At 34.9% G+C, this 21,399-nt stretch overlaps 1 protein-coding gene and 1 pseudogene across 1 annotated transcript; one reads left to right on the forward strand and one right to left on the reverse strand.

The window, feature by feature from the left end:
- The first annotated feature begins 2,304 nt into the window (after positions 1-2,304).
- LOC138305011 (uncharacterized) lies at positions 2,305-3,038 on the forward strand. The gene is made up of 2 exons (XM_069245426.1): positions 2,305-2,353; positions 2,674-3,038. The coding sequence occupies exons 1-2, from the start codon at positions 2,305-2,307 to the stop codon at positions 3,036-3,038; spliced, it is 414 nt and encodes a 137-aa protein (XP_069101527.1).
- A 6,110-nt stretch (positions 3,039-9,148) lies between these two features.
- On the reverse strand, positions 9,149-11,178 carry LOC138305012 (uncharacterized; annotated as a pseudogene).
- Positions 11,179-21,399: the final 10,221 nt, after the last annotated feature.

Consider the following 21,399-nt stretch of genomic DNA (forward strand, 5'->3'; position numbering starts at 1 on the left):
CGATCACAGTCTGAGACATGTACAGTGTAGGAAGTTTTTTTCCCGTTTTCTTTTTTTTTTTTTTGTCAACAAAAGAGGTTGAATAATGGAATTGTTTGGTATCATGTTATAAATGAATATGTGACCGAATGTTTGGCAAGCTGTCTCTTATTCAAAGGAAGCGCAGCATGAGTGATGTGTCAGTTTTATGCTATGAATCATGCACCAGGGGCGGAGGACAGATGACAAGCGGAATAGCTACTCCGTAATGTTATACCGAGGATCCATTCTTATTTCATGTGTAGAATCAATAAACTAATTTCGTATGAATAACAAGGACCCTGTCAGACTGTAACTCTATAGATTAGTAATGAAATGTAATATTCTAGCATAAAAACTCCTTGTAAACATGTCAAAGGCCAGAGTGTCTGTAACGTATGAAGAATCCTATCCGGACCTGGCACGCGCCATCTTGGTGAATATTATGAATAGGCGTCCTGATTTCAAGTTACATCTTCGCTTGCGTGGATATTTTAACTGCAAATTATAAAATGCGGTTTTTAATTTTAAGCACCAGAAAGCTGTTGGAGGTCCCAGTCTAAATTAAATTAGGAAAAATGTTTAAATATTTAATATGTTATGACTCCTGAACAATGGATATGTATAAACCTTATATATCAGACTATAAACTCGGGGAAAAGCATTTGTTATTCTTGAGGCAACGCAGACAACGGTCTCCCCACTCTATATGTAATACAAAAGTGGCGGCCCGCAAACTTGAAGTTTAGAGTGTAAAGCGCTTGAATTTGCATTAGATTTGTCTTTTTTCTTCGTGTATCTTAAGTAGATATCCTATTAGACCCTGCTTTCAATTCTTCGCCTCATATAGAAACATATAGGGTATTTAGAGTTACATTCGTTTCTCTATTGGTTCGCAAACATTGAGGACAAATATACCTGTGTATCTTAATGTAAGTGATATTTAAGTCAAAATGTAATCAAAGCCATGTGTTTCTGGGTTTCAAAAAAAAGATATCCCCTTGACACGTTTGGTTCGAACATATTCATTGGGTAATATCAAAAGTTACCCTCCAATGTTAGGAAAACAAAAAATGCATTTAGTTTACAACGTATTATTTGAACAAGTCTAGCATAGTTTAAAGTATATATGCTTATGAACAACACCAATACAGGAACATAGCGATAATGTATCAGTGAAAAAGATCGGACATTCCCAAGTTCAGGTGCCCGAGACACACGAGGAAAACTGAGTTTTCTTGTTTTTTCCAGGAAGCTTAGATAGCACTACAAGCTTCTTCTGGACATTTTATGGAGACAAGTTTTTAGATAAAATAAGGATTAAAGCTGTTGTGGACAACATACAGAACCTTCTCGATTTTACAGATCGTAAATGCACTGCGTTAGGCCATTTAATTGCATGGTTTATAAAATTGAGCGAAGGGTTCCGAATGTATGACGCGCAAATAAACATGGCGGTGCGATTAAAGTAGGTACAGGGAGAATGTCTACCTAGATCAGTATTTGGGAATTTCTCTGTTCAATCACGCCATAACTTTGTCAATAGCTTGGCCAATTTATGTTCATCAATGGCAATCATTGAAAGATTATTTGGGGTTTTCTCTTTAATGAAATATATTTTGCTTTCATTGGTACGTTGTTTATATCAAGCCCACACTATTCTATTTCGTTTGGTTTTTTGTGTTATTTTAAAACTGAAGAAAAAAACATTGTGAATGCATTTTAAGACAAAGGAAACATAAAAAAACATTTAAAATGTGATTTTACTTGATTTGAAATGTGGATGCTTCCCAGTAAATCATTAATATGCAAAGTGTCCCTGCAAATTCGTTTGTTGAACTATATGCCTCAATGTACTTTAGGACTTTATTTGCTTGTGATAACAACAACAATGTATAATAATGTATTGAAAAATGTTCTGCTTTTTTGTTCATACATTACTTTCACGTAATATTATGTAATTATATGAAATGTTTTGGTATGAATCACTAGTCTTAAAAATTTAATAAATGCGGTTTTGAGAGGGCAATTTTTTAGCTAAAAACATCTATAGAGATATTTTCACAAACATTTTGACTTTCTAAATAATTACGATTGTAGGTGCTTGTGATAAAAAGCTTAATATTATAAATTTTGGTGTTCATTTCACGAGATTTGATGAAATTTAGTCTTGAAAATGCCTTTTTAATTGCTCCCTTTGAATAACTACTCGTTGAAGATCCTATATCACAACACTATTTTGACTTTTAATGTTTCGTTTTAGGTTACCAAAACACCAAACTTAATATGGCGGAAGGTGGATTTGTTCAGGACCAGACATCAGACAATGTCCTCGGTAATCAATCGCTCGACACTCTGATGCTTGAATGCCCTATCTGTCTGGAACAGCTCCGACATCCCAAGTTCCTTCCCCTGTCTTCATTCATTCTGTCAAGAGTGTCTCACTAGCTACATCATCAATGAATCGTCATGTAAGATGGCGTCGACGTCTTCTTTCTCGTGTCCAGTAGTGTCGTAGGGATACCGAGCCCTTAAACCAGTCAGAAGACAAACAACGTTGGTCCGAACAATTTCCTACCGACAATCTGGCGGAAAGAAATGATCCAACTTCTACAAAATACGAATACACTGATCATGTGTAAACCTTGTGATAAGAGAAAGGAAACGTGAACATTCCGGCGATGTTTTGGTGTGATCACATCAAATTTTACTTCTGCGAATCCTGTAAAGTTGGTCATCATGACTTGATTCACGATAATTGTGAGCCCGAGAATATCACAGAAAAGAACAAATCAGCCACCATTCGACGGAAGATGTCGGCTACTGGGTGTGGTAAACATAAGGAGAAACTGGAGTATTACTGTGAGGATCATCAGATCCTTGGATGTCACAAGTGTATCATCGACGATCATCGGAAATGTGAGGCGGTGACATCAGCAGACGATTTCCGGGACAAGATACTAAACTTCAAAAAATTGGAGGGATCAAGTCTTATAGAACTTAAAAAAAATATGCGATAAATTCCATGGAGATACTGATAAAAGATGTCGAGTAGAGCAGCTGCATAGGACCATTAAAGAAGACCAAGTAACCGCGCTACAAAAGTTTAATGAGATCTACGTACAAAGATTAACGAACGTTTTTGATGAAACCTTCAGAAAGAGCGTTACAGCCAAACTGACAATATCATTCAAAGAGGAGAAGGAAAACCTAGATGTATCGCGGAAGAAGTGTGAACGGCTGATGTTCGCTATGCAGAAGACACTGAGTTTTACATAAATCAGAAACTTAAATGCATAGTGTAAAGGTTATATTAATGCATGTACTACATGTACATGTACACATTACTTTCACTCCCTATAAAAATGCACTAACTAGTACTGATAATGCATCCTTGAATCCTTGATTTTATCTAGTCACTAGACTATACATTGTATATGCACTTGACTTGTCATATATTTTTTTAACAAAATTGGAATTAGAATGACATTAATGAACAAAAGTACCTATGGCAATCGTACATGAATACATACATGGACCCAGAGGCCCTACTGACAGAAAAATATTTTCGTCTAAACCATACACGTACATGTACATGTATCTAATATCTGGCATTGTACACTTTGGGCCTATATATAGATATATATATATATCGATCGTTAGGAAGTTCGGTCACGGCCACACACGTTACCGACTTTATACCTTCAGAAATCAGTAGGTCTTGATAGAACAAATTTATAACTAACACTTCTTGATGATCTGTATAAAATATGACATATGCACAACAGAATATGATATGAGTTACTTACATATAGTCAGAAACATATATACATATATGTATATATGTTTCTGATATAGTTTTATTTTTGAACACATGTGTAAACACGTACGTAGACGTGCTTTCAGAACATCAGTTGTTGCCCCGGGCGGTTTTATCCACTTGTCCAGCGATCTTCCAGGTTCAGGAAAGGTTTTAATAAAACAATTCTAACAAATTTATCAGGATGTCGATTGTTGCATTTATATCTATCCCAACGCCAACGCCAACCCGCATTTTCAAATTACACACGCCGTACAAGTCTATAGTGTTGACGTAAACAAATGGCTGTCATGTCGGAGCATTCGAATTGGCGGCTAAGGTCACGTGCAAAAGGGGCGGTACCAAGCAGTTTGATTGACAGCTGGCGGCGATCCGCCAATTGGCACAGTGAAAATATCTATCCATGTTATACATTATCAGAGCCCTGTCCATTTAACAACTTTGCTACCATACAATGATGAATTTCGTTTTATATAGTAAACATTAGAAATACATTGTTTATCTGTTACCTCAGAAGTACAGTTGGGAGCAAACTAAACTTGGTATCTAGTGCACTTTGTAGTGCACACGTAGTGAACAACGTAGTGCACTAGACTAAACATTGTAGTGCACTAGAGTGCACTACGATGTGAACTCCAGTGCACTACAATGTTAACTCTAGTGCACTACAGTGTTAACTCTAGTGCACCACGATGTTAACTCTGGTGCACTACGTAGTGCACTTCAGTTTGACAGTGCCAGTGTGATACACACATGTTCCAGTATAACCTTACACATACAAGTATATTCAAATTTGTGGTATAACTTATATTCATTTTGAAATAAATAAATAAATGAATTTTCTGGATACCGCATGGGTCCTTACAAATACTAACAATAATGTAATGACCGATAACTACTGCCGGATAAACTTGTGCTTTATCCGTCGATACGATATGCTTTATCCGTCAATACGATCACGTGAATTTGTTCCATATCTGACGGAACTTTTTCTAACTTGACCCAGAACTTGAACCTTCCGGTGAATGAAACGTCATTCAGTCCCGCTAAAACGTGACGTCAATTCATCGAAATGACGTCATTTTTACGATATTGAAAATCTCGAATGGCGGTGTCGTCTTTTTCTTAGCTCATGACAAAGGTATGTATTGTTAAGTAATTCTTTAATGGGTATTGGTCGTTATTTGAGTATTTTCATTTCCTTTCAGTGATATATCACCCTGAATAGAATTACGGTTACTGTTTGTGAATGCGCTTATTTATTTCCCACAGCAGTAAAAAGGAGTACACTCTCATTCGGTTATGTGAATGAATCTTTACCTCCGCATCAAAGACGCGTCTCGCTTCGAGCGAAACAAAGTAAAGAACTGTCAATTTGCTTTTGTTTTGAAAGCCATAATGGTTGCAGGATAAACAGAATACACGGTTAGTATCTTACAATACAAGTTTTATTTTGGTGCTCGACACGGAAAGCCGAGATGACTCGGCAAAGCCTCGTCATTTCGGCTTTCCTAAGTCACGCACCAAAATAAACCTTGTATTGTAAGATACTAACCATGTATTCTCTATTTACATACGTTAATTCATTCACATAATCACATCCTTTTCTATACTAGGTCTTTTGGACTAGAATGTATGATGGCCGTATGTTTACCTGAGCCAGTATTTTAGTTAAATTTCATGTAAAACAATTCATGGCCAGAGGGCATAATTAGTGCCTTAGTGGAGAAATACACAAACAATATAATCAGGTAGGTTTGGGGTGGGGCTGGGGTATAAGGTACTCCCATAACATGAGAGTCGACTGGTCAGCCGTTTTTTTATCGGTCGTTATTTTGCTGACTGTCGACTCTCATTTCCGAATGGTCATTTCTTTGATGCAGCTTCCGACGTCAGATGAAGGCGGAATGAAAAGTGCAATAATATCAATACTTATAGCTCTAACAGTGATAACATTGATGTGTACTTACAGTTCAGGTATTAATTATCCCATTTATCTAGGAAACCCATAACTTGAGGCCTCATAAAATAGTATTTTAGCGGATTAGATATGATGAATCTTTTCCGTAACATTTTGACCTAGTTTTAAATATGGCGGCTGGTTACTACAAAAAAACGGAACGTGAATTCAAGCGGGCAGAATGCTAGTAAAAGTAAAGGCAGATCAAGCGTTTTGGGGACTTTGCAATTCGTTTTTTCTATTTACCAGGTGGATCGCTTTCATCATGAAGTTTTGTCTGGGTCATGAAAGTTTACGTTAGGAGATGTAAATATTTGTTTTAGATGGATTTTAACGGCTGTTTTGTCAAAATACTTGTTGATTTATGAAAAAGAGGTAGGTATTTGACATTGATGATGATTTAAACGTTTTATATAGTCACAATCCAAACTTTGAAAATGTTACCCTCAGCATCGGGTAAATGGCCTATCGGAAGTTAGAGGTTAGACACGACGTAATGTTCCAAAAGTGTCTCGTCGTGCTATACCTCTAACATTGTTGGAGTAGGGTATAAGGGAGCCCAAGGGGTATTGTCTCAAAGCATGTTTGGAATACACATGTATATGGCCATATACACATAAATATGTGTAGTATAAGTTTAACTATATATAGTACATAATTAATAAACCCCTCTCCATCTCTTCAAAAATATAAATAAAATAAAAACAAGATACAAAACAACTTGTATATAATTATCTTCATTTTGAGAAGAAAAAAAATATTGTAACAATTATTCACAATTGAAAGAATAAGCGTGTTTTGATAAAAAGTAGCTGTATAAGTTATTATTATTATATGAAACAAAACCACATGGGGTCAAGTAGACAGTTAGACTTATCAGGTACAGAGGCTGTCATAGCATGCTAACAATTGAATTGAATGCTATAATGGACCCCCTGGGATTAAAGAAAATAGGCATACCTTACCTGTGACGCCTGACTGATCATCTCAGGTAAGGTGTCACCCCAGGTAGTGGGATGGGGAAATAGGGAGAAAAGGGCCCTAGGCCTAGTGACCATAACAACAGACCTGTGTGCCTAGAGTTTACAGTACGTACTAGTATCCCCATGTACAATGTACAGTACATGTATATCATGCCATCAGTGTATGTGAAAAACTTTTGTGCCAATTACACATCCACTATACATGTACATACATCTACGTACATGGAAAATGATATGTTAACAATTAATATGTACACATATGAAGTTAAAAATCCTTGATATATATTATAAAAAATGCATTTTATGTGTTTATGTGTATGTGTAAACACCAAAACATTTATGATTAAAATGTCTATTGACAACATGAATTATATAATTATGACACTACATATTATTTTAATGTACAGGTCATCACTTTTAGTTAATAATCTTTTAATAAATGTACACAACTTTTGCTTATTTTCAATCAAAATAGGTTTCATATGTTTATACATAGATATATATAGAATAAATCAAAATTTAATATGTCAATCAAAATATGTTTTAAATATAATGATGTAAAATCACATGTGTAGAAGTATATGTGTAAACAGAAATAAGGATTTGATTTAGATATCACTAAAATGACAGTACATACAAATTAGACTAATCAACACGGTCCATCATCTGGAATGATTTTGCACATTTGATTGACCGATCGTCCCAATCGTACGGCTGTAAAATAACCATTTAATTTTTTTGCTAGAATTAATTAATAATGTAAGAGACGTATAAAATCTACATTTGTATATATTGGTCTCTATGAGAGTTATTTAAGTACAAAGGTAGCTAATATTAGGACTCTTAAATAAATTTCAACTTAATTTATTTCAGCAAAATAGTTGACTGTTGACAAAATGCAAAGTTCTGTAACTTTTCAAAAATCAAAACTCATAGGGCACCTATACACCTGTATTTTCAGGAATCACAATTTTTGTGTTAATTGAACTGGTTTCATAGGTAATTACAGGATTAGTCATGCATGGCAAGACAGGTGACCCCTAGCTTGGTTTCTTGCCCTGGAGCCTGGCCGGTACAGGTAAAATTCACGGTGTAAGGCGACTTATAAGGGTATTATAAAAATGTAATAGCCAAAACTGCTAAATGTACAAAATCTGACATTTTAAATGTAAAATACAATTATAGATAGATGTTAATGTCTAGAATGGCAAGAATAAAAATATATGATTCAAGGAAAGAAATAGTAAAATCAAATAAAAAAAATAATTAAATACATGTAATAAATTAAAATAAATATAGCTATATGTATATCTAGAATACCTAATATTTTATCTAAGTAATGCATATAGATATTAGTAAATGTAACATAAGTATAAAATATTATATCCTAATAAATAAATAAAATAAATAAATAAATTTCATTTATTTTCTAAAAAAAATATCTAAAGAAAAGTTGCATGTTGTCAAGCCATATATTGCAGCTTACGGTACATCGAATAATCTTCACTTTAATATTTAAACTCATATTAGGCTAAATTACACAGATGAAACCCATATATGTACACCAATAACAGTAACCATTTTATTTGGTAAATTAATTATTTACATACTAACTTGGTTATTTTAACTTTTTAATACAGAGTACATTTGGTAATTCATCTGATATAATTGAAAGATATTTAAAGTCATTCCATGAAATATATACATGAACAGATTTTACATGTACAATGTATGCAATAGGTAGGAGTATCAGGTTTATTTATCTTGTGCATTGCGATGTGAACTGTAGTGCACTAAAGTGTTAACTCTAGTGCACTACAATGTGAACTCTAGTGCACTACGTAGTTAACTCTAGTGCACTAGCTAGTGAACCGGAGTTAACTTTACTTGTGCACTCCAGTGCACTTCACTACCAAGTTTAGCTTGCTCCCAACTGTATATGACACGATTAATTAATTAATTAAGTGGTGGTTCATATGCCTATGATCCGAAACGGAAAGCAGTTTAATACTTATATTTAAATTTCAACCACTTATCGCGCATATTATAAGTACAACTTTTATAAAATATTCAAATATCCCGCCAGTAACGTCATGAGTGATGATCAAATGGAACAGCTGACTAGCGCGTGACCTTTCCTGTCTAATTTTGAAAATACAGTCCGTAGAAAATACGTTAATAAAACAACAATTTTTTCAATTGAATTTATTTAGTTTTAATGTTTATCTTTCTCAAATATAGTTATCAAAAAATATTTTTAAACAATGCAGTCACATACAATTGTTCATTGAAAAATTGACGAATTAATTCCGCGGAGGAGAGTATCGGGTAATTCGGTCACACAGCATCACATATGTTGTTACCCGCTTATTGATTGAAAGAGAAGTTACAGTTATTAAATGTTGAGCTTGTGAAGAAGCCAGGGGTTAACATGATATTATTGCTGGTTGACTGCATTGTAAATGTCGGTATTACAGATCTATCTTCTGAATTGGAGTCAGACGACACGGACACCGTGGCCGAAGCTGCAGGAAACGTTATCGTTTGAGGAGAAAGCGACGATTCTGTTGGCCTACAAATGGCGGAAAGCGAGTGACTTAGTGCCTGTTTCTGTTTAGACGACACGGATCTGTTATATGGTCTCAGAGAAGACTCGTTCCTGTGGTCAGACATGAACATAATGTGTCTGGCTTGAAAACCTGCATGATCAAGATGTTCAACAGCTGTAGCACGAAGGCAGTGAGGCGTGTATTTCCTTTCAACACCGGCGGCTTTACATATGTTTGGCAACATCTTTTCAAATGACCGTTTCCCTGATGGTTTCGGTGTATACCAAATGTCGGTACTCAACGGGAGAATTGTGGAACTTTTGGAGTATTGGGTGAATAGATGTGTAGCTTAGGGATCCGTTTTCTTTATCAAAAGTTTCAACATTTTAACAGGGCAACATGTCATTTCTGGGTCAGCGTACATTCGTTTGTCAATTGAGGACGGTGCCGACGTCATGCCTCCCTGGTGATTTTTTTGTTGTGTTTCGTGTTTAAGTGTTACGTATTCACCTGTGTCATCTTCATGAAATTCAAATGAATTCAAGTGTAGTTGATGATGAAATTCCAATCCCCTGGATACGAAGTGTACAGATAAACTGTACCAGACGGACTGTCGGAGGATTATCGGATTCGAGCTGGACAAGTCAAGGTAAGCCGATATCTTTTTCAAATCTTCTGGCTCGATTATTGCCTTATGTCGAGTGGGTTCGGATTGTCCTAGTCGCGTTCTCTCCTTCAACAAACCATCTAATACTCCGTTAGAGGTTTTAAATTGTACGTCTCGCACTATGTCAATGTTTCGTTTTAAGTCCGCCAAATGCCTATTTATAGCGCCTCGTATATTTATGAGGGTATTTCTGTGATACAGGGATGTTGTGTCATTTTCAGCTTGGGCGGTGTCGTATATTTATGAGGGTATTTCTGTGATACAGGGATGTTGTGTCATTTTCAGCTTGGGCGGTGTCGTATATTTATGAGTGTATTTCTGTGATACAGGGACGTTGTGTCATTTTCAGCTTGGGCGGTGGATTTTGGTTTGGGTCTTGCGCTACAGTAAAACTTAGTAAGTGCGTCTGCCAGTGTTGGGGCATCTATTGTCTCCATATCCATTTGATATCCATTGGTCTCAATACTCCAATCTGAGAACAAATATTGCAGTGTGTGAACAGAGTACTTTGTGTAATGATCGAAACAATTATTTGCTTGCTTACTTAAAATATGCAACAATTAATTTGTTTTGGTGTTTATGCAATGTTACAGACATCAATTTTAAATAAGCGTCCTATTAAATATAATTGTCTTTGTATTTCTTTCCGTATTTCATTGTTGTTTCAATATTAGTACGATAAACTTACTACATTATTCAACACTTGTCAGCTTACATGTACTTACGCAATATAGGTTAATAACAAGTTAAATTACAAAACGATTCTTTGGCTGTTTCGGAAGTTAACGTTACGTGTAGCTTACTGTAAAACAGATATCATCATTTAAAATATATTACCTTGGAATATTTTCATTCCCCATAGTGTATTCTTTTTGGTTTATGGTGCTTGCCTAGCTTCAAACATTTTTTTCAATTTCTTCTGTTGACATTTGCTTGAATCGTTTTTTCGGAATATCTACACACGGAGTCTCCGGCGTCGGGAGCTCTGGCATAGCTTGAACCTTAAGTACATCTGTCATTTTTCTGTCGTTTTACACCGTTGATGCTGTAAATAACCCAATACCTAAATCTAGGGTAGCTAAAATATCATCTTCATCTATATCAAACGGCTCCAGGTCACATCCGAAGTCTCCAATCTCAGGAAGTTCCAGGAGGAAATCACCGTGTATGTTTTCCGCCATTGTCAGTAGCAGACAACAAAATTTCATCAAATATTTTGTTTAAATATTTAAAGTCGATACTGAAAAATTAGAACGCTTTCATTATTCTTTTTATAATCCATAAAAAATACTTACTCTTTTAATTTTAATTAAAATAACAAAGTTTTTTTTTTATTATTTTCAACAACTTGTCGTTCAAACGTGAATCTTGCATTGCAGTTTGTTTACATTAAAGGGACTAAATCGTTAAAAAATCATGTAATAAAAGATAAAACGAATTATAGAACTGAAAATAATGGTAAAAGTTATGTACTTTGTGTTTATAACAAAATTTAAAAGTCTGTATAACCATTTTGTTCAAAATGAAGAAAAAACTAAAAATAAATAGGAACGACCTAGTCACTATCTCATATCATTATCTTTCAGCGATGTAAACAATCCCTGTGTGCATGCGCGATGTGGGAACGTTTACCGAAGGAAATCTCATCTGTCTGATGGACATATCTGCTGTCGACTGAAAACACCAATTTATCGACTACAAGTACCTGATTACTGTGTTAAATCCAATAAACGTTGAAACGTATGCAGAAGTTTTGTGAAGAGTTTCTAAGTGTAAATATTCATATATTGTACTGGTTTTTGCAGCTTTAAGGAAGATTTTTCATTATATTATAAGGTTTTATACTTGCTTCTTACATTATTTTATTTTCATTTGTCCAGAGATTTATATAGTAGGGATAAGAAGGTAGCTCATAGCCTTACTTAACGACCCCCGCAGCGGACGCTATCCCAGAGTGCATCGCGTGTCTAAATTACAGTCGAGTACAGTTTAACGACGCCATATTGAAACTACGCTTCGTCCGATGAAGCGATCTAGGCTATAATTAAGTAGATGAACAGAAAAAAAAACCGAATATCTTCAACTTTGCTCTTTATTGAAAATGTAATTTATTTGAATAATCCATCACATTTTCATAAATGTAGAGGTGTTACACTTAATAAACGTACTGTTAACTGTGAATGTCCTCATCCCGGCATGATTACTTCCTCGATCGGTACGATCTATCGCCCCGTGAAATATTAATATAATAAAACCCACGTACTCTGATTTCAATATTTGACCGATTTCCATTTAGTTTTCAAATATTTGTTGCTTGGTAAATTTGAACATATTGAACTTTTTGAATTTTCAGAGGTAAAACTGTACACAAATTATCGAAGCTACCCTAAATTTATAATGGCGACGATACTGTTCCGATAGGGTCGTGAAAGATAGCACAATTAAAACCACGTACTCTGATTTCAATAATTGACTGATTTCCGTTTAGTTTTCAAATATTAATTTTCTATTGATTGAGTTTGTACATATGGAAACTTTTAAAGCTCAAGTACAAGTGTTAACAAAGAAGGTAGCCAATATACCATGGCGAAGAGATACAGTGCCGATCGAGCTGTGATAGATAGCATAATTTGATATCTAATTAACGGAAAGTAATTTGCAACTGCTACGTACAGGTGTCATTCTGTCATCAGGTGAACCGTCGGTCAGAACACCTGGCCACCGCCCCAGGTCATCGCCTCACTTAACTCAACGGGGGTCCATTTACCTGTGTCTGAGTCTCGGAGGCTATACAGTAAGTTTGTAAAATAGATAATATTCTTCTAATCTTAATTTTCCCAAACAGCTTTATTTATAATGCATAGAACCATATTGAAATAAAAGTCAATTTTAGTGAAATATAAATATTCCGCTTTACCAGAGATTTGAATATAATTTATTTAAATATCCTACTTCACCAAGCAATTATTTTACTAAAGCCGAATTGAATTTCCAGGTTTTAACTTATTAAATTTATATGTGTCGTATTTTTCATTCTAACGAATCAAGAAAAGCTTTTATAATATGTCATTAATCACCAAAATTTACCAACATTTTGATCATTACTTACAGAATTTTCAATGCACAGGTTTTAATTTTACAATTTTTCATAAAAAACAACACAGAAATATATACACATGCATAAGATGAGCGTCTCTAATGTAACAGTAAAAATTGGTTTGTAGTCAAATATGCCGTACACAGCTCCATGGCTAACACTATGATAACTCGCCTCCAGCTATTAGTGCGCAGACGCACGGCTTGGTCTCGCGGTAACCGTTCATCCGTTTACGATAACAATAGGTGGGTACGCGATATCGCGAGAACAGCCCTAGTTACTTATCCCAATTATATTTAAATCTCTGATTTGTCACGTTTTTGTCATGTAAACATTTCGTGTACAGCCAAATCTACTACTATCCTAACAACAGGTTTTCGTCAACAAAATAAGTACGTACAAATTTTGTTGACGAAAACGTACTACTATAGCATGCTTATAACAATAGATTTTTGACACAAAATTTGTACGTACATATTTAGCTGACGAAAACGTGTTACTGGTAACACAATTCTGTCAGTCCGTTTTCGGCCATCGTACTCAGGTCGTAGGTTTACAAAATCACAAAAAACAAACCAAAAAACAAAATCCTTGTCGTCTCTTTACAGTTAGTATACGTATACCTGTCGTCTGTTGACGAGGCATAGTATTATCTATAAATAAATCTGACTATGACGTCAGAAATCGTACACCGGTCGTTTCACTGTCATGGTATCAATATAGCCGGGGTTGTCCTGGTGGACAGACACAATGAGACAGGTAGACACTGAGGTACGTAGGCCACTTTATATTTTTGTTGTTATGATATTTTGAAAATGGAAAAAGTTTTGGCTTGATTTTCTTATTATGGAAGTATATAAATAATTGTTTGTGCTTTTGCTGGGATCTTAATACCAAAACCTGTTATAGGTACGTTTATCAAAAATGATCATTCTTCTCCATTTCAACCACTCAATTTTGTTTATTCATTAATATAATTATATTAACCTTTAAATGAAATTTGAAAGGTGATTATTTTCCAGGGTTAGAATACATTCAAATTTTGTATTTTAATAAAATATCAAGAACCATATCTTTGAATAGTTTCTGTCTAACATCTTTTTGTTGTTTTTAAATAAATTGTATATGACGAATGTTTTAACATTAAAATAATATTTGAATGAAAAAAAATCTTTTAGAAAGTCTTAATTTCAAAAACTATGTGTCATACATTTTAACCTTTCTATTACGTTGCAACAAATCATTGTCGTTTAGTTTTTTATTTGCGTTCGGTTTGCATGGATGTCTTGAAAGCCATTAGAGTTTTAATTTTCAATTGAATTATTAATGAAAATTATTTGTATTAAAGTCAGTATATTATAACCTTTATTATTAAAACAATGCATTTTAATTTCCTTTTGTTATAACATGTGTTTGAACGTTCGTTTGATAAGATTATTTCGTTGTTGAAAAACATATATTTTGGGAAAAGTCTGGATTTTAAAAAGTATGGCTTATATTTCAGAGGTGTCCACCAGATGGAGCCCGTGGTCAGGTCAATCGCTTGACCTCCTCGGATTCGTGAATAGCCACGCCCACGAGGAACCAAGGAACGTGAGCTATGAAATATTTGGGTACAAAGGTCACACTGCAGGTACCTCCTGTTTCTGTCGACGTGTGTCGCGACCCTTTCACCGACGGGGTAAAGAAATCGTGGATGGAAATGGTATGGACAAAGCAGTGACATTTGTCAGAGAAGGTGATACATGTTATGACAAAGAGCTTAAAAACAACGATGAATCAAAACGTTTTAGGACGAAAAACGTTAAGACAATGGAGGACAAAGAAGAAAGTGATTTGGGGAGTGAAGGTGAAAACACAGACGTGTTGGATAGATAACGATAATGCACTACTCACATTAATTTGATTATTGTAAGCAATGCATGTTCTATGAAACGATTGTGTTCGGAGATCAATTGATGTTTTCATAATTTTGCTAAGAAAGAATTCAAGGATATATGACGGTTACTCTGAAAAATGCATCAGAATTTTGGAATTTTACACAATTAATCCAGTAAAACATTTTCATCGTCAGCATGGCAACCATAACTTTTAGGATTTATCTTCTTTTTGATGACAACACTAACATTTCATCAACTGCAATTCAAGCGAAACCATCCGTATGTTGGGATACATAATTAGGTATATTAAATCTCAGCATATAGAGATTGGATTGCGCTTCATGTTAACCATGCTTGTATGGAGCAATTCCTTAGCGCCCCATATTGAATATATTTTTAGAGGAATTGCTCCATACAAGCATGGTAAACATAAAAGCGAAATCCAATCCCTATGATAACACTCATACGACTTTTTTTATATATGTTTATGCTATAAAATCGTCATTTGAATTTGACGTAATTATTCAATAAAAGTCGGTCAAAAGTGGGAGGAGCTTACTCAATTGAACAGCGAAAGATGACTCTTCACATAAGGTAGAATTATTCATCCGCAACGACCAGAAAGTTCAATATTTCATTGTAACATAAAAATGGCAAACAAAGTAAATTTCAGAGAAAGTTTTATTTCATCTGATCAGAACTTTAAATATATATTCAATTCTGCTAAAAGTTAATATAGCGTAATAACATAAAGAATTTGTACTCTGCCACATGTGTGAACTCGGTGACCGTTTTTGTGTAGCCAGGCGAAGCTGACGCACGCTTACACACTGGAGTTTGCCGAAGTTGTCAAAACACCGATGTTCAAGTTGCTCAACGTGTTTGAGATTGTCGTCTGACTTGACGAAATTACATCCTTGGAAGCCATGTGATTATATAATCTACGCTTAGCTCCATCGCCATCTACAGACGGAACATTTTCACTTGTGTTTGATGGGTACAATCAATGTATGTATGGTGACGCGTAACTGTCAACACGTGGATTACTAGCGGTGCATGTTCTATAATACACATGATTAATTTTGTTTATAACTGACCTCTGTCAGAGGGTCTCACGCCCGTCCACCCCAAAGACGCGATCGTAGGACGAACACAGACACAGAGGTAATGTTTACATTTGACAGCACTGCACGTCGCTCCGGTCGGGATATTTTTCCCGTTTCTTTATACAATTGTTAATTTAAAAAATGTTGGTATCATATATAAATATAAAACATACATGTATTGTTTACATTTTTCCAAATTTCTATGACAAACAACAATATACACGTAATGTTGCGCCAAACTGTAAACAAAGCCATGTGTTTCTTTAAAAAAAAAGTAGCCCCTTTACGTTGCAAAGAACATTTTCATACGTAAGTTCAAAGTTCAATGTTACCATGCAGTTATGATAAACAAAATCGGCTAGTAGTTGCGTATAGTGAACAAGCCTAGCAAGTGCAAATATATGATCATGAAGTGTACAGTCATGTCTGGAGGAAGCTCAATACAGAACCATCGAACCATCTTAATGCAACATTCAATGGATTTCCAAATATACTCTCAAATATAACTGAAGGATAAGTAACGCAGAAATATGGAGTTGACCGCGTAAGAAGACGAGTCTGTCAATGATGACAATATCATAATCATTATTATTGAGTCCTTGGATTATAAAACATTTACATGACAACACCATAGAGACGGATTGTATGTTTGATTATCATTTATATACTTTCATTTTCTTTGTACTTCAAGGTTTATATTCTCATTTACCGAGACAATCATAGAGGGACAAACTAATCTGAACTGAGTTGGAGCTAATTTATCTATTTCAAATCTCGTTATTCGTTGTTTGCATGTCCACGTGATGACATTTCGGCTTTGTGTTGAGAAACAGCATGGATTTTAAGATAAACAAATCACATGTGGAGGGAATCCCTACATAATGACGATCCTTTACGGTTCAGTTATATAATATTTTATGCAATAGTTTGTCAGTGTCGTAGTTTATTGGTTTTTTTTTTCTAATTGGAAAAGGTATCACATGTTAAGTTATGTTTCCAATAGTGTCATCAGTGAAAATATTTAAAATGTTATTTCTAAACATTTTCTTCGTGTTGGAAAGCATGGATTATCCAATGATATTGTTACAGAATCAGTGAACTTTGTTTGTCTGTGTCGATCCGATGCCCAGTACGATGTATACGATGACACAGTCATCAGACAAAGAACCAGGCAGCACAAGTACACATAGGTTTAAAAGTGTACGAGGTGTCTTTGAAATGAAAGTCAAAGATCTATGCTCAATGTCAGAAGTGCTGTGAATACAACATGATGCTCTACCATTATAATGGGAGGAAGATATAACTACACCTTACTACTCTTTGCCTAATATCTGGTGATATGTGTGCAATAATCTGGAAAACTCCAGAAAGGGACACAAGATCAGTTGACCTCCCACATCAACACCATCGATGCCAGTAATAACATTGAATTCACTTATAATTAACGAAGAAGCAGATGGCACGATGCTTTTCCTGGACACCTGAAAAAGAAGACCGAAAAAAGTATTGGTACATAGGAAAAGACCCACATAAAATACCTAAACTTCAATACCAACCATCTATTACAACAGGAACTAGGCGCAGATCGTTGTCACAGAAAAGCATGACAAATTTGAATGTCATATGTCTAGGACAATAAAAAACTTGCTATTATCCGGAACGGATTTTATCCCTAAAACGTATACAAAAACAGTGCCATAATACAGAGAAACCCAAAAGAAAACAAAATACAAGATCACATACAAAAACCGCGATACATCGTATATAAGGGAGACAAGAAGACGCTTTGAGATCGGCCTTGAAGAACAATGGTAAATGCGGAATCCCAGCCTCATGCAGTCTGAAAGAAAAAAATCCCAGTTCCAAATCAACAAATCGATTGTTTTAGACCATGTCACATAAAACCATGTGATCGACTGGGAGTAATAGACAACGAGAATTATCTCTCTTGAAGCGGATACGCTGCAGTAGGCCCGTATTAAATCGGGACGAGGGCCACACAGTCATCGCACACATATAACTAGGTATTAGACAAAGAGTAGCGAGATCGAGTCATTTAGGCCCATTACAATTCCACGTCATAGTGTTGTATACTCTGCAGTGCCGACATTTACATTAGGCAATGATGTTCGAGTTTCATTTCAAAGACAGCTGGTACACTTATACACCTTAGTGTACTTATGTCGTGTGGGCATTTGTCCGATGAAAGTGTCCATGGGCTGTTTGACAATACCATTACATATTTTATGTGCTGATTGGAATATTTCCGAAATCAAATGTTATTTGATGATGGGAAATGGCATTGAGCAATCATAACGTTATTATTATTTTTGTTAGCCGGGCCCAGTTTTATGAACATTACTTAAGTTACAAAAGTAAAGGGAACAATCTTAAATTTAGGATTTTTTTTTTTAAATCTGTAATGATATCCTATGGCGAATTTTCAATTAATGAATTCCTTAAATTTAAGGAATGTTCATGAAACTGGGCCGAGTTTGCAACTTTCTTTTGCATGAAAGGTGTTGCTTTATTTAGTTATAATTATTTTCCAGTACAGGGACTGTCAAGTTTCTCTACGCCGGAATTGTATTATTAATCTACAATGTATTTAAAGTTCGTTAATGGTGTCTTATGCTCATCTTAAAATAGTTTTGTATCCCCTTTAAAAGTAATTAAATGACCGTTTTAGTGCACATTTCATATAAGCTTGTGTAAATGTATAATGAACCTCAAATACCCCCCTATTTTTACACGGATTAGAGAACCTTTACAGATCAACAAAAATGAAAGTAACATACACTTAGTTTTTTATAAAATTTAACTTTCTTTATCCTTTTGTATTTTCGTTTTATACACCTGGATTACCGTGGTACACAAACATGATTTGCTTAGTTGGAGTAAATCGTTCATACCAGTTGAACTAATTGATCCATGTCCAGCTTTTATCTTGGTGTTTTAACATATACTTTGTATTTTGAGATGTATGATTATATAGAGCAAATATGGGCGAAATCCTCCATGACAATAATACAAGACGACTGTAGTTTAACATTGTCGTTTGTCATTATTTTATCCAGATTTAAATTGTATCAAATTTGATGCTGCAAACAATCAGCCTCAATGTGGCGAAGTGAAAATGAGGGATTTGGCGACTAAGAATATGTCTGAAACCATTAATTATGTAACGTCCGGAAATGATATCACAAATCTTACAACTGTTTATGATATCTTAACCTGTAGAATGGCTTAAATCAAAAGGCAATGAACTGACGCCGAAAATGTTGACAGACCATAGGTCGATGATTCTCCAACCCCAACATGTCATAGTTGGACATTTATTTATCACAAAGTCTGGTGTATATAATACTTACAACACTTTGTTGTCATTTACCAAAACTAAACTATCAATATTATTGCATAACTTAGGATACATATGTTTTGTGCATCCTCGATACCTCAGGGATCACTATCTCTGTCGTTATATCCCACCCTGGACTATGTCCTAACAGTTCATGGAAGGACTAAAACTCCTGTCACGTCTGTTGTCATCTAGAGGACTGTGTCATTGTAACTGTCATCATTTATACCACTATAGGATCCGCAGAATCAAACTTAAAATATATTACTGAAACTCCCCATCCGGGCAGAAGGTGAATGTTTCAGAGCCTGCTGCATGGTTGGTTATTCAGGGTGCATCAGTTTCAAATGTTTAATGTGTAGGTTGGGCAATACATAGATTTTACGTAGATGTTATATGCGTAAAGATTTTGAAGTTCTTGTCTGTTTCTGACAAGGGAGGAAATCAAGATGTTTTATTAGGCATCCATATATTGCAATGCAATACATATTATCCAAGTTTGAACAATAACTAATGAATTATAGCGACCTAGTTACCAAGGCAACTAACATTTTCGTAAAAATAAAGCCTTACATTACTGTGTTATTGGACCAGTAGTTTAGGAGGAGTTTATCAGAGAGTAAAAAAATGTGTATAACTATAAACCAAAATCAAAATGTCATCTGATGTCTTGAAAACTATCACCGTTGTATTTGTCAACTACTGTATATAGAAATTATCAGATTCATTGAACATTATCAATTTTTATCCTATCAGTGCCCTCCGTTATATTTCCACTCTAATTATGTGATTTGCAACACTGGTCCAAAGACTAATGGGTTATTGACAAATGCAAAGTCTTTGTAATGATCTGGTTACCATAGTCATCAAAGTTGTCGTGAAATTAAGTCTTCTTAAACATTTACACACGGCCCCAAACATCACTCTGAAGTTTCATTGAAATTATAGACAAGATTTCCGGACGACAAACACACAGAAAACAGACAGACACACAGACAGATCAATGAGAAAGTGATAAAAATAATACCAGAAATGGCATATCTTATCAGATTTCTTCAGAGTCAAGAAACAGTTAAATGAGCGCGACTGAAATATTTAATATCATGGTGGAAACTGAACAATATTATAATTGATAAAAAAAAGATTGAACTTTCCTAATGTTTTGATATTATTACGACACATTTAATAAAGTCACAGTACCACCCCCGAGACTCCAAGGGTTACAATCACTGTCGTTGTATTCACCCTTGGAATATGTCACAGCAAACTTGAAAGCTCTGTGGATATAACCGGTAAACTGTTGACTTATGGTTTCGTTCTATGTAACATGTAATAGTCAAAGGAAGTCTGTGCGAGTCTGTGATTGATCAGTTGTTTTCTCCTGAACTGCCTTCAGTGATATAACGAAAGTGAGCAATTGTAAAATACTGGGGTATCGAGGATGGCACAGTGCTAGTTTGCACAGATGATGTCGGGGAAGAGAAAATAACTTACATACTTCTGATATTTGATTAGAACGACAGGAGTATGTATACACGGAGTGGAGTAGATCTGCAGCACCAAGGCCGAGAGCGAGTCAATTATGTTTATTTCCTGAATATTCTATTCTATGTAACTACTCTATTTACTTTTGATTTTTTGCTCATCAATAAATGTATGATGAATATATGATTGATTTATATATTCCAGTTACAAAATTATCTTATGTGGCAGAGGGCCAGGAAACAATTTATTCATAACTAAAACAATTTGTTATAGTATGGTATTCATTTTCAAGAATCAACAAAGTCATGTTATTATAACGATTTTAGTGCTATTCTATAATAATACCACGTTGTACAACAAAGGACACTGAACGCGTACATATAACTGTAACTGACAGATGGATGTGTATATTTCTTTCAGACACTACTACATTTAACATTGCAATACAACTTCCTTTGATTTATTGTTGTTGGATT

This window comes from Argopecten irradians, chromosome 12 (genome assembly GCF_041381155.1).
Source record: "Argopecten irradians isolate NY chromosome 12, Ai_NY, whole genome shotgun sequence".
NCBI lineage: Eukaryota > Metazoa > Mollusca > Bivalvia > Pectinida > Pectinidae > Argopecten > Argopecten irradians.

Bases quoted from the DNA above. Each gene is read 5' to 3' on its own strand.
- LOC138305011 (XM_069245426.1), top strand. From the start codon at position 2,305: ATGGCGGAAGGTGGATTTGTTCAGGACCAGACATCAGACAATGTCCTC. The intron at 2,354-2,673 runs GTAATCAATCGC...CCTTGTGATAAG, and splicing joins GACATCAGACAATGTCCTCG to AGAAAGGAAACGTGAACATT.